Source organism: Crassostrea angulata, chromosome 1 (assembly GCF_025612915.1).
Source record: "Crassostrea angulata isolate pt1a10 chromosome 1, ASM2561291v2, whole genome shotgun sequence".
NCBI classification, from domain to species: Eukaryota; Metazoa; Mollusca; class Bivalvia; order Ostreida; family Ostreidae; genus Magallana; species Magallana angulata.
In genome coordinates, this window is record NC_069111.1 from 49,405,928 (window position 1) to 49,420,963 (window position 15,036).

Sequence of the window (15,036 nt, forward strand, 5' to 3'; positions counted from 1 at the left end):
CTTATGACTAATACACATACATGTACCAAATTTCATTTCCGTACATACAACTTCTGCTAAGAAAGTAAAAGGAAACTGTTGGTGGACAGACCAACAGCAGTAAAGCAATATGGCTATGCTCTCCCTTCTTCGAAGAGAGGCTTACAAGTTAATATAGTTATTCTATTGTTTATTTTGATGGAAATATCAAAAGCTTTATTTGACAGTGTTTCTAAAAATTACTGAAATTGACATATATCTTCAAATACAAATATAGCTTGAAAGATAAAGTTCAGGCATGAGTCTGAATTTTTAAAATATTATTAAGATATAAATTTGTTTTCAATCAGACTCTCAGTCTTTAAACAGACTCTCTCTCACTCACTCTCACTTGCCTTCTTTCACGTCCAAGGTTCAAAGGATAATTGCAACCTCATTTTATCATCTACACTTTAGAAAACAAACTGTAGAATAAAACTGTTGTAACATACATGGACTAAATAGTTAGAATGTGAGAGGCCTCTGACTGACCTGTAACTTCGTCTGTCTTTTTATCACATTTGGACTGACCAGCTGTATTTTCCTCACTGACCTCGGCTTTCAGATTTTCTAGCTCAGGGTCATTATCTTCTCCTGTACTAACACCTGGTTCTGCTGAACTCTATAGAGTATATGAGTTATACATCATGTACTAAGTTTATCACATCAAAACCAGGAATGGGAAGGAAGGGGTTGTTTGCATGAAACATTTATCTCTGGTACACACTATCTGAAACTAAATTCTTAAAGTTGAATTAAAAAAACTTGGCAAAATAACCCGATTTTAGCCAGTGGAATATTCTTATCAAAAAGATCAGTATAACAACGTTCGTTAGTCTTTTGAATTGATTTATATGTGGATGTGTGGGTAGAAAACATAAAGAAAGTGGGGGGGGGGGGGGGTGATCTGTATCAGCAATGAGCAAAGATAAACCTGCTGCTTTGGCATTATATTTTCACTTGCCTTATATACACACTGTTGTATGGTCTGAATAATGGTAGACATCTTTACAAAGATGTTTTGGGTTCTGCCTTTTCTCTAAAGCTTGGGCGCCAAAACGTCAGTGGTTGCTGAAAGAAATGCTGCACTGTGCATCAACAGTCTAAACTTGCACGTGTATAAATAATTTCCCAAAATAGATCAAAATAAAGAAACAATTTATCAAACTCTAAACAGAAAAAGTCATAAATAACTTACTTTTGAATTAGAAACGTCAGTTTAATACAGACCATATCATTTGCAGTAACTGCCACGTTGTTTACGCAGCAGTAAAAATAGGTCACTAAAATTTTATGTAACGCGATAGCTCATTGGATGATAAAAGATGATAATTTCTATAGTCTGTATCGATTAAGTTCTGTGAGTGCATATTATAGTCTGTTCTTTAAAGTTACAGTATCTTCTTTGACAATTTTGACTAGATTTGTGGAAAATGTTATAGACTTACACATAGAAATGATTTTTGTTATTTTTTTAACTATATATTTCATTGAAATCAAGACTTCTGTATTTTAAAAGCTTGCCCTACGTTTCTTTTTGTCAAATTTAAAAGACTTTTAATACATTGACAGCTCTGGACATATATTGAAATAGTTTTTTGACAACTCATTTGTAAAGTCTGATATTTTAAACACAATACTAAGCTTTTTTCAAAGAGTTTTACTATATATCCTTTGCAATTTGCAAGCCGAAAAATCCTTCTGTGGATTGTTGATATCAAATCCTAGAAACAGAAAGCTGGAAATATTTAGACATTATGCCCCAAATCGTAGAGAAATTCTAAATTTATCAATCCATGTCTTTTCAAAATCGGCAAAGTGGTTACTTTTAAACAATTCTTTAAAATAAGGTAGAAAAAAAGAATACTTTTGGCACCTGAGTGTATAAGAGGGAGTTTAATTTTAACCATCATCAATCATATAAAATGCTTTTATGAGTGTGTGTAAGGGGAGGGGGGGGGGTCTATTCTATACTGTATGTGAATTTAATTTTTTTTAATTTTCCAGAAGGAGTGGTCGGGACCCCATAAACCCCTCTAAATCTGAAATGCCTTATATTATTGACATTATTTTATCGTTCCAGGCGTTTGATTTAATCAATTCATAACTTAATAGCTTTATATAAGGGTAAAACATAATTAAGTAGATCAAACATTCACGGTCGTGGTATTTGTCGGGCCTGTCAAACATACCTTGATAAATGCTTTTCATTGTACAATTCTCAGATTCTAACAATTTACACCAAAATTTAACACTACTAATTTTTCTTTGGGTACATAGCGACAAGCGTCCTTTTTATTTTACAACATCAATGGTGAAGTATTTTTTCTTATAACTTTTAAGATAATTTTAACATATTCCAAATGTATTTTTTTCAATAACATCACCGTTGTGAAATTCCAGAACTTCACTTGCATACATGTAGCTCGATACATTACCTACATATGTATCAAATAATGATAAACGAGTAGCATGGTTAAAGTATATACATGTATACGAATTTTTCTAAAATTTACATATTAAAAATTGATTTTCAAAGGAACTGCCCCCTCCCAAACTTGATTTTAGAACTTTTGAAAAATAAATATATAATAATAGAATTTTAGTATTGCATGTACACCCCCCCCCCTTCCATCATAAGTTTTTCAAGAATTATGAAGTGTTTCTGTTCTTTTCTTTCTTTTTTATTGCTTTAAAGATATCAGGTAAATCACCCCCCACCCCCCACTTTCAAATCGATGTGAAAGTGCCTGCAAAACGTTTATTCAAAGCCATAACATTTTAACACATAGAGACTAAACTTAGCATCCATGCTAAGGCTAATCTGCTCCCCAACTTAGAGAATACGAAAACAATTTACACAACTACCATGTTTGATCTTTTATCAGCAATTGAACGCAACATTAATTCAAGTTCAGAATCTTTGTACATACTCTAGCTTCTAAATTTTTTTCTGATAATTATCAACGAATGAGAATTAGCGTACAGAAAAAAAATCCTTCCTTTTTTAACAATAAATAGAGAACGATTTAAATCCTCCTTCTTACAGGCACGTAGCATCATTAATTTTTTAAAATTTTTAAAATATTCCCCAAAAAGTCGGGAGGGGGCCAACTCCATGATAATTCAATTTTTTATATGTAAATTTAACAAAAATCTTTGCTTCGAGAAAATTCAGGCTAGTATTTTCTGATAGTGTAGTCTACCGATAACTTCTTTTTCTGTCTTAATTTCGATATTTCATTTCAATTTTTTACATACTCTCAAAAAAGTTGGGAGGAGGGCCAACTCTCCATGTTGATTCAATTTTTTATATGTAGATTTGATAAAAGTTTTGCTGCGAGAAAATACAGGCTCCCCCCTGCCCCCCCCCCCCCCCCCCCCCCCCCCGATGCTACGTCCCTGTTATAAAAAAAACATTTGATTGTAATTTAGCCCTTCAAATCCTCGGCGTGAAGAACAATGTGAAATGAAATAGAGTTTATGTAAAATTGTGGTAGTTTTCGGTAATTTTTCACATTCATAATTTGATTTTAAAAACTTTATATGAATTAACTTTAGTCAAATTTGTAATTTAACGAAACGTTTGATCAATGGCAAAATATTTATCACTGGATATGCAGCTTTTTATGAACATCTTTGGTTCGGAAACCCTTGGTTATATTTAGAAAGTTGCATATACAAGTATGAGCCCCCCCCCCCCCCCCCCCCCCCCCCCCATCGAAATCATTGTGTAGAATTTAAATAGGGTCTAGATTTTTTTCTTTGCTGATTTAGATGGAGGAACGCCTTTTTGACTAAATTCTAGTGTTTTAGTCATTTTATTCAATAGCTCAGTTAAGAGTCAGCAGATAAGTTCTCTATCAATCAGCATCACTGAGCCAATTCAAAATATTATTTTATTTATCAAAACAAATTGTAAAATTTTATGCACTCGACACATTCGTCATATTTTTATCGTTGTATTCTGGGGACATTTCCATTCTTTATATTTCACATTGATTATAAGCATAGCCACACACTAAAATCGGTTTATTGATTTTCTGAACTATTCCGTCTTTCTGGACGATTTCATTTCCCATGTTATTGGGTAAAGGTCAGGGTTCATAGGTAGTATTTCCTGTGTAAACACAACAAACAGCTGCGATGGCTGTTCGGGCCTTGCTCATTTCGTTGTCTCTCTTTCATTTTGGGTTTTCTACAATCGTTGACTTTACAAAGGAATTTGACATAAAATCGCTTTATCGTAATGCACGGGATAGAAATTCATACATCAAAGCTCGCAATGACATTTTATTGGAAGAACAGAATATGAGAATTGGCCACGATGTCGTGTTGAACGCAAATGAGCAAAAAGTGAATGCCATTCTGATGAAATATAAGCAGCTGGAGGTGAACAGGTCCAGAGTTCATAATGGTGAACCATTCCCACCTAGTGTTAATTTTCTTGTGGGAAAACCTCTGGTGGAGAAGAGTCAAGTGTTCCAGATAATTAAATCGATGCCTAAAGGTACACATGTATGTTAATTACCAGTGAAAATTATAAGTCAGTTATTGTAATTCTGTATATCCTTGTGCTTCTGTAATGTTCCAGGAAACGTAACATTTTAAATTCGCAGACAAATAATCCGATACTTGTATTTAATTGTGCCATATATTGCTAGTAATTGCATTTAAACAACAATGTTCAACTCAATAAATAACCTGCTAGATACCTAGCTAGTATTTAAATCAAATCGATAAATGGACATCTGGAAAGAAGGAAATAAATAAATCAAACTCCCTGGTCTACAATCAATCACACAGATCACATTTTTACACATTTAGTAAAATGAGTGATCTTTGAAATTCTTTTTTACACATGTTGCCTTATATTTATTATAGTTAATTGATAATTATCTACTTTGTTATTCTGATCTCTGCAAACTGCTGTAAAATAGTTTTAGGCTCTAATAAATATATGAATGAGTGGCCACCAGATATGCATTTCATAAAGCCATGAATATGTCTCTTTAAATCATTACTGAACTATTTATACATGACTGTACAATGTCCAACACATAGTATCGAATTCAGTTGGATTTAACTACATATAATGTGATGGTAATTTGACGTATGTACTGTGATTGTTAAACGCGGAAAAATGACCCAGGATTTAGTATTATTAGATCCTCGTCAGACGGAAGTCAATTCTGTAATTCAATAGTTTACATGTGCCATATGGCTATTATTTGCACTTTGATCATTTTCCTGCATAGCTCCACATTCACACTTAATAGTTACAAAATTGCATTGATTCATCCACTCAGTGCCCTCTTTCTCCTTCCTCTCTCTCTCTCTCTCTCTCTCTCTCTCTCTCTCTCTCTCTCTCTCTCTCTCATATTAACTGTGACTATAGAAGTTGTATAATTTTACGCATCCGTGATATCTTATTGATAGATATTGAAAGAAATTAACATAGATTCTGATTGAATTCCATTTGTGTGAACAAGTTCCATCGACAATCGAGCCAGTTCAGAGACATAGCGAAGATTAGATTTTGATAGACAAAATGTAAATGTAACTTATCGCGATTCCAATGCCACTACTCTCCTATTCAAGAATGAGACAACAAATTAGTATTGTGAGATCTACCATCTGTCATGTGTGTGGTGCGAACGTGTGACAGTTCGACTACTCCCTATCTGGTTGGTCAGTGACTGATACTAGTAGCACTATAACTTATAGTGAATTAAGTGTATGCTTGATCTTTGAGCTACTAGTAATTACTAGTTACCAACTAGGCGATTACACTACATTGCAAACAAAGTACACAAAACTTTCAATAATTATGTCTTTTATAATCAAATTCTCTCTCTCTGTCTCTCTCTCTCTCTCTCTCTCTCTCTCTCACACACACACACACACACACACACACACACACACACACACACACACACACACAAATATAATATATTTACATGAATGTATAATTCGCTGTAAATTATTACTTCACGGCGATCTTTCACATTCAGTAACTTCATTTTATCGTTTACATTCAGTAACTTCATTTTATCGTTTACATTCAGTAACTCCATTTTATCAATTACATTCAGTTATTACATTCAGTTACTCAATTCAGTAACTCTGTTGTATCGATTACATTCAGTAATTCCATTTTATCGTTTACATTCAGTAATTCCATTATATCGTTTACATTCAGTAATTCCATTTTATCGTTTTATCGTTTACATTCAGTATCTCCATTCAGTAACTCCGTTTTATAGGCGCCGCTCTCCATCTTCACGATACTTCCATGGTCGACTTACACTGGCTGGTCAAAAACGTCACATACAGAGAAAACTGCTACATGTGCACAAACAACAAATATTTTGTGTACTTCAAGTTTTTTCCGGGCACTCCACCCAGTAACCCAGGTTTGTAGTTGACCCATTTTTTATTATAAAAAGAAATGCAACACAATTCGAATTTTAGATCAATGTCAAGCGATGTAGTATTTAAAGCTAGATTGTCGCATCATACAAAATTTTGTGTTTCAGACTGCCCTTGGAAATCTGTGAAAGAGGAACGACTGAAAGCAACCAATAAAGACGAATTTGATAACTTGTAAGCTTATTTGTTAAAGCGTATTATACTAATATATTTACACACATTAAGTATGATTCCCTCTATTTCTTACGGAAATTTATTGTAATTTATAGCTTAATAGAAACTGACAGGACTAAAATCTGTTCGATCCATCATTAACCAGTTTATCGATGATCGAAACTTTTAGCGACCTGAGAAAAGTGAAGGACTGCTCAAAAAATTATCATGATGTCAAACTCAATTTCCCATATCAGACGGCTTGGATATTTCTTTTATCTAACGTACTGATGGAAATCAACAAGAATTTAGTTACTTTTACTTTTTTTTTAACAATCAATTCATTAATTTGTCAAAACATAACAAAAATTATGTATTTTTCTGCAATGCCGCTGCCTTTATATACCGCATGAATCACAAACGAAAGTGTTTTATTGTTTAAATAATCACAATCTTAAACAATTGTTGTTATTATACTTTCATGTTAAATACTGAAATCTGATTGGTTTAGAAGCAGTTGATAATCCGTTCTATTGCCCTCAGCGTTAGCAACACAATTGGCAACGGGTAACACAACGAATTGTTACTTGCTCGTAAATTATGCGCGTACGGTTCGCCGTTGAATTCACGTCATTTCAATATAAATGCAGTAAAATTCTCTCTGAGATTAAGACATTCAGTATAATAAAATAAATGGTGCCTGTTTGGGAGGGTAACCATTGAAATTGACACCCCGAGAAAACCAGTGTCAATATCAACGGCTACCCTCCCAAACAGGCACTATATATATTTTGTAACGTTACAAGCATTCCTATTCCTTTGAAAATGGTCACCTGAAAACGCACACAAAAAGTACTTAATGTGTTTCAATGGGTTTTTCACGATATTGATGTCTAATGGCGTAGTGCAATAGGTTATTTTGAAGAAAAAAATCGTTGATTTGAATTTGAAAATGATGCTGTTACACCCGTACTTATTGATGTTTCCAAGTGTCCCATACCACTTTAAGTTAAGAGAAATATCACCAACTTGTCTTCACCATCAATAAATTTTTTTCTCAGGCTTTACCTAAATATGACCCTGATAACTCCTGACCCTGCTAAGGCCTACCCCAATATTGATGTCGTCTGGACCCGGTTTCTGCAGACGTTTGATCAGGTGGGGGGCCTCATCAACTATGCCCCGGTGTTCGTCGACTATTTCTACGAGGCCCTGACCGAGTTCAACCAAGACAACGTCCAGTACCTGGAGTTTAGGGGACTTCTACCAAAGGTAAGTCTCGCTAAGTATCTCTACTAAAGGTTAGTATCACTAAGTATCTCTACCAAAGGTTAGTATCACTAAGTATCTCTACCAAAGGTTAGTATCACTATGTTTCTCTATCAAAGGTTAGTATCACTAAGTATCTCTACCGAAGGTTAGTATCACTAAGTATCTCTACCAAAGGTTAGTATCACTATGTTTCTCTATCAAAGGTAAGTATCACTAAGTATCTCTACCGAAGGTTAGTATTACTAAGTATCTCTACCACAGGTTAGTATCACTAAGTATCTCTACCGAAGGTTAGTATCACTAGGTACCTCTACCAAAGGTTATTATCACTAAGTATCTCTACCAAAGGTTAGTATCACTATGTTTCTCTATCAAAGGTAAGTATCACTAAGTATCTCTACCGAAGGTTAGTATTACTAAGTATCTCTACCACAGGTTAGTATCACTAAGTATCTCTACCGAAGGTTAGTATCACTAGGTACCTCTACCAAAGGTTATTATCACTAAGTATCTCTACCAAAGGTAAGTATCTCTACCAAAGGTTAGTATCTTTAAGTATCTCTACCAAAGGTAAGTATCACTAAGTATCTCTACCAAAAGTTAGTATCACTAGGTATCTCTACCAAAGGTTATTATCACTAAGTATCTCTACCAAAGGTTAGTATCATAAAGTATCTCTACCAAAGGTAAGTATCTCTACCGAAGGTTAGTATCACTAAGTATTTTTTGAGTGGACGTAAGGATGCAGTCTTTATCTATTATAATAATGATTGTTTTATTTACAAATTTGAGCCCAGATAGCATACAAGATTACAAATTTTAGAGAGAAATTTCTAAAAAAAAAAAGAGGTTCTACCTATAAAATAGTCCATACGCATACATAAACAAGTACCAGACGGACAAATGTACATCAGTATGTCTATATAAATCAGTATATCAGTATATCTAAATTTCGTTGTAAGGCAAGGTTCTAAGCAATTCAATTAAAAATTCAGAACGCATTTGATAAACTAGACCTAGTATCAGGCCTCTAACACGTGACTTTCTGGGGGTTTGTTGTTTAAATTTCCTCTGAGAATTTGAAATAATATTATGAATTTTCCAGTGCATTTTGGTCTTTATGTTCTGGATATTTTACTAACGAATGATTGGTCTGTACTGTGCCAACATAATCATATTGGGATTTTTCATGCACGGACGTGCAATGCTTTAAACAAGTTTGGCTCTCATGATATAATTTAATTTTAATTATTTAATAAATCTAATTAAATATTGGTGTATTTTATTTTTCTATATCACCGAAATAAAGTTCAGAACATACATGTATCAATGTTTGTACATTGTATAATACAATAAATGTAATATGTATTTTCTTTGTATATAAGGTGTACCAACTAGATGGAACGACGCTGGGAAAGGACTGGGTGATGAAAACTTACCACGACATTTTTGCTCAGTTTGTAGACGAGCACAGACACGAATTTAGTGGAGGAAAAGTCATATACTCTGGTTTAAGGTCGGTAGAACTCAGACGTAGATAGCTGTATATAAAATTAAATAATTATAACTAATGCTAAGGGTAAAATTACTTTTGACATTTAACGGCTTATATTTTTCATTTTAGAGTAGAACAGTCAAAAGTGTAAAAATCATTATATCCTAAAAGATAGTTTTCATTGTGATATTGGCCTTGCTACTAGGTCATTAGATGCCTAACAAGTGTGGTGAATGTATGCTTGATAAAACTACAAGAAGCTTGTTGTCCGGTTAGCGCCATTTGATAACGTGATGATGTGCGATGGCGCGTTGAGTGACAACACGACGTCGCATTTTGTAAAGTTAGCGCGACGGTGCGTTCAATGACAAATCGGCGGACTTCGTGTGAAATAGCAATAGCCAGATTGTGCGTTGTTTAAAGTTGCGTCAGCGCACGGCGTGCTGAATATAAACCATTGCGGTGCTGAGCTTTTGCAATGTTCCTTTTTTGACATTACAGTAAATAAAAAGTACTAAATTGCTCAGTTTTTTACATCAATGTTTATTAAATACATTCGCATGAACGCCTGACCCAGTCGCACAATAACTTTATCTAAATCTATTAGTGAGTATTGAGGTTTGAAAATCATGGAACTGAGAACTGATTCCTAATGAAAAAAATATAATTTAATTGTGCTTCATAACCCTGCTATAAAAAAGAATATTGCTGGTATAATTTTCATTCATTTCGTACTACCACATGAAAATCAATTTTTGATTTGTATAAAATTTGATTTTAAATTGCTTTACAAAAACTGAGACCTACTTCAGAAACATGCATTCGGGCAGACAAAATTATGATTATACATGTACCTACATTTACCTACCGTGATAATGATTCACACGTTTCCCTATTTTCTGTAGAATCGTTCCAGAGAATGACGTCCTATCCCAGGTGAAGGAGTCAATACGATTCCGACAGTTGTACCCCGATCACTTCGCGGGGTACGATTTGGTGGGACAGGAGGGCCCCGGGAAAACTCTGTTAGAATACCTAGACGCCCTACTGTACCCCTCCGAACAGGTCCCGCCCATTGACCTGCCCTATTTTTTCCATGCTGGCGAAACAGGTAATTTGCAAATCCTCAGGCTTTTACCATTTTTCTAAGTTTAAATAACTACGTTGTAAATGGAAAATTCTTTGGGTTTTAAAGATAAACATTCTTTAGTTTTTGGGAAGTTTAAAAAAACGAGAATATATTATCACTTTCAAGAACGTTTAATGTTTTTTGTTGTTGAAAGTCCTGTCAAGTTTAATATAGGGCATTATCTGAGCAGTAAAACTTCTCTTTTTATCTTCGATGGAGATCAGATATCATAAAAGCCATTATATATAGATATTGCATTGATTGTCACTTTAACATCTTCATATATAAAGTACTTGACCATTCTGTATCAATTGCCTAAATTTACCAAAAATAGTACTTTGCAAAAACAACCGGCATTGCGACGTATTTTAAATGCGTGAAACTGTGTTAGATGATTATCAAAAGCAAAAATAGGGGTATCAATCTTATCTGTATTTTTTATGCATGATTTAACATCATTTGAACTCTGTTGCAGATTGGGAAGGGACGCCGACCGACCACAATCTGATCGACGCCGTCCTGTTGAACACGAGCCGTATCGGACACGGCTACGCCCTGGATAAACATCCGCAGGTTATGAAGATGGTGAAGCAGAGAAATATCGCAGTAGAAGTCAACCCTATCTCTAACCAGGTATATACCAGTCTCAGTCACACAGCGGCATTTTATCATTCTTTAATTGAAAATACTCGTTAAAGGAATGAAATATGCATTAAAATTTCATCCGTGGGGGTCTGAAAACTTTTTTGTTATAGCCGCAAATTCGTTATATATCTGTATTCGTTTTATACTGCATTTTTCTGTAGATTTATATAAGGACTTCGCGGAACATTAATAAAAATTCGCTATAGCCATAAATTCTTAATATTCGTTTTCGTTATATTCGAGTTTTGCTGTACATATTCCCATTGCCTGAAACCTATGTAGAAGCGTTTCCCCAAGTAAATCTGGCTATATATTTTCTCGGGGGAGGATATGTGCTTATTAGTAGTCCGTTCTATTAATTGTCGTAAAAATACACAGTACATGTATATTACTCCATTTTCTTTTTCATGAGTTACCAGTATTTTGCAAAACAGCTAGAATTCAACACTACTTACCTTAATCAAGATTTGTGAAGCTGGCTTTTTGTCATTAATCCGCACAGTGTATTTGAATATTTCAATTGGCATTCTGGCATGTACATGTATACAATATAGATGTACTGTCAATTAAATATCCTGAAAAGATCTTGCATTTACGAAATAAATCTACTAGTATATAGCGAGCTTTCTCTGGGAAGAAACGCGGTACGGTCACTCAAACAAGCATAACTCCAGCAAAAGGGTGATAGAGGGATAAGCTTATTTAAGGACCGATAGATAGAAATGTGCACAATCTAGACGGTTATATCGTGATCCATACCCTAGGGTATGTTCACTGTACCTTGCATATAAGTACATTTATGTTCTTCATGGATTAAGGGCCCTTAAGGGCATATACTACATGTAGTACATTTAAAATAATGATACACGTATAATCATGATTAATACAAAAAATGCATCGAGTGAAGAAAATTGTCCAGAGCTACATATTACAAGCTTATTTTAACTGTATATAAAATGATTCATAGTTACACAGACATATGATGTGTATCACATATTTTAAAATTAAACTGCTATACACCAACGAAAATCTCATAGAGCACATATAGACATCATAGCAGGCACGTGGCGGGAGGGGTACCACACCCACTTTTCATCGTAATAGTCAGTTATATTAAAATAACGGAAAGAAAATTGAATCTTAAAGCAGCTGCCCCCTCCATTAACGGGCATGTAAAATATATTGGGAAAAATAACTATATTGCATCAAAATGGAAGATTTAGTTATTGATTCTCCCAACCCATCACCACCCACCCCATAAAATTTGAAAGATCGGAGAATTGGTTTTTGGTTGTTTTTGTTATATTTTTTATCTATTCATTATCTTTCTGAATACCTCTTTACTTTTTTTTTGGGGGGGGGGGTGGGGGTGAGTGTGCCCCCTCCCCCTTTTCAAAAACGATGCTACCTGCCTGCATTTATTGTACTTCTTAAGCTTTTTAAGTACATGTTATATATAGTTGATCTCGCTTATAAAGCAATAAACTCCGCAGACAAAAAATGATTTTAAATTAATGGGAAGTAAGACTTTGTTATGAAAGGTAATTATCAATTATTTGCACATTCCACGTTGAAATCACTGGTTTCAAGTACGAGTATGCGAGACGAGCCTTGGAACCCCCCCCCCAAAAAAAAATAATAACTGACTAAAACTAATTTTATCTAGTTGTCTTCCTCACTTTGTTCTTAGTCCTTTGCACATCTCATTTTATCTTAGACGAATGTTCGTTCTTTATTTGAAGACGTTGCAAGCAAATGATATACATAAACTCTTACAAGATTCGACTTAAATCGACGCCATTACTACATTGTTCTGTCTTAAAATAAAGTACAATATTCTCCCTATGTTGTTTATCCTATACATTGTAGGTGTTACTCTTGGTCAGCGATCTTAGGAACCACCCAGCGGCTGACCTGGTGGCCAAGGATTTCCCGATCGTCATCAGCTCCGATGATCCGGGTATCTGGGGTGCCCGCGGCCTGTCCTACGACTTCTACATGGCGTTTATGGCGCTTGCAGGGGAAGACGCCGATTTACGACTGTTGAAAAAGTTGGCGAAAAATTCAATAGAGTAAGAGACAAAAAAGATTTACATAGATAAACATTTCATCATATAATAATTGTGTCGTACAAAAAACACATACGTGTAGATAAAAGAATCTATGATTAATTTTCTCTTATTTTGCGACCAAGTTGCATGAGAAAATGACAAATATAAAAATCGAATGTCTTTGGTCATTGGTAACTCTTTACGGTTTGGAATAATTCACAATTTTTTTTTTTTAAATATTTTTTTTGTTTCCTTTTTTTCCCATACAGACTGAGCGCCATGACTCCGGTAGAGAAAACCAAGGCCTTAAATTTGTGGCGCCAAAAATGGGACGCATTTATTCAAAAATTATTGCACCAATTCAACCAATCAGGAGGCAGTGTGTTCGGGTAGACAAAGAAATGTTGGTGGAGGGGTGGATTGATATATATTTTTTTCAAAAATGCCTTTGTACAAGATGGATACGTTTTCATTCGCAAGGAATTGATGGCTCTTTATGTGTCATGTGGATTTTCCATAGTGCATGGTTTTATTATTTTATCCAAGACATAAATAACATTATAAATATTTTATATTATGTCTCTTTATTATCCTGTTTACTGTTTCAGAAAAAGTGTTGGGTTTTAATCCTTATCTGTTATTTGTATCAATTTTAATTCTTTTCTGTTGATTAATTTTTTTTTTTTTGGTTCTCTATAATTCATCGTTTTATACCATAGTATGGTAAAATGTATTAATAATACCCCACATTTATTTTGAAAGTTTAACCTTTTCATATTTAGAGCAGTTAGAAATTATTAACCAATACTAAATATTTATAACGAGTATAGAATGAATCTTACTGACAGAATATTTTTTTATTCTCACCGTTGCCATTGTTGACTTTTTACATTATGGTATATTTACAACATGGCTAGTCCTAGTCTATCGAATTGACATTCCACATTTTAAGAATGAATGTTCATCGAAAGGAGTACTATTTTAATATTTATTATTTACAAGTTTATATTTTGTTATAATGTACATTGTATTATGTTGTGCTGTGACATGATTGTTGTGATTTATTCAAAAGTATTTTTTAAAATATTCCCCAAGTCCAGCAATACTTTGTGACTTAATTTCATCGTTGTGGTCATATGCAGTATTAAATTGATTGGGGAAAAATCAATCTAATGATTATAAATTGTTTTGCCTAATATCTTTCTTTGGTGAGTGCTGCCTTTGGATTCTCTTTTTATCCAATCCCAACGAAGTCATTCATTAATAGGGTACTTAATCCGTTAATCCTTCCATTCATCATTTACGTGCGTGCGTGCGAGAGAGAGAGAGGTGTATAAGCATCCTTTTGATTTTGATATACGATGTACATGTATTGACCTAATGTAACTGGTTTGGTTTGCTACATGTAGAGTGCAATTTAAAAAAAAAGTATTGATTTCTTTCTTTCATATACATTTAGAATGAAAGAAATTTCCTGGTTTTAATCATACATCTATTAGTATACACTGGATAATGAATATTTGTCTGGTAGTTTTTTGTCTTCTTTTTGTCTTCTTTAGAGTGTCTGGAGTTTGTTTTTGTCTTCTTTAAAGTATTTATGTGTTTACTATCAGTCATTTGATAAGAAAAATATACATATATGTGATTATTATGTAGTTACGGATGATTTCTTTTTCATTGTATGATCTAAGGGAAATAAATTAGGCTGTCAAAGTTTTGTTTTTGGGTATTTTATTTTGTATAGATAGTAAGAGTTTGAAAGAATTTCGGTGGTCAAGAAATTACCCATAATTATAACCTTTAAGATCTTCCCAAAAGTTTCAACATGATTTTTTTAGTCA

The 15,036-nt window shown here is 33.9% G+C and overlaps 2 protein-coding genes across 3 annotated transcripts in view; one reads left to right on the forward strand and one right to left on the reverse strand.

Annotated features, from left to right (window-relative positions):
- Positions 1 to 15,036, reverse strand: part of LOC128172065 (uncharacterized) — a 170,813-nt gene that overhangs the window by 3,479 nt on the left and 152,298 nt on the right. Inside the window, exons 1-3 of one of the 2 annotated variants that reach the window (XM_052837835.1) lie at positions 1,217 to 1,342; positions 983 to 1,089; positions 511 to 640 (exon numbers count right to left, since the gene is read on the reverse strand). In XM_052837835.1, coding sequence (XP_052693795.1) covers positions 511 to 640; positions 983 to 1,024 — 172 coding nt within the window. In that variant the 5' untranslated portion in view covers positions 1,025 to 1,089; positions 1,217 to 1,342. Of the gene's footprint in view, positions 1 to 510; positions 641 to 982; positions 1,090 to 1,216; positions 1,343 to 15,036 lie in introns of those variants that run through there. The other variant, XM_052837840.1, reaches the window with a different exon arrangement.
- On the forward strand, positions 4,122 to 14,909 carry LOC128171983 (adenosine deaminase 2-like). Its single transcript, XM_052837764.1, has 9 exons — positions 4,122 to 4,528; positions 6,285 to 6,434; positions 6,558 to 6,624; positions 7,665 to 7,875; positions 9,261 to 9,391; positions 10,276 to 10,481; positions 10,975 to 11,132; positions 13,014 to 13,216; positions 13,465 to 14,909. Exons 1-9 carry the CDS (start codon positions 4,165 to 4,167, stop codon positions 13,586 to 13,588), a joined length of 1,614 nt encoding a protein of 537 aa, XP_052693724.1. The 5' UTR covers positions 4,122 to 4,164; the 3' UTR covers positions 13,589 to 14,909.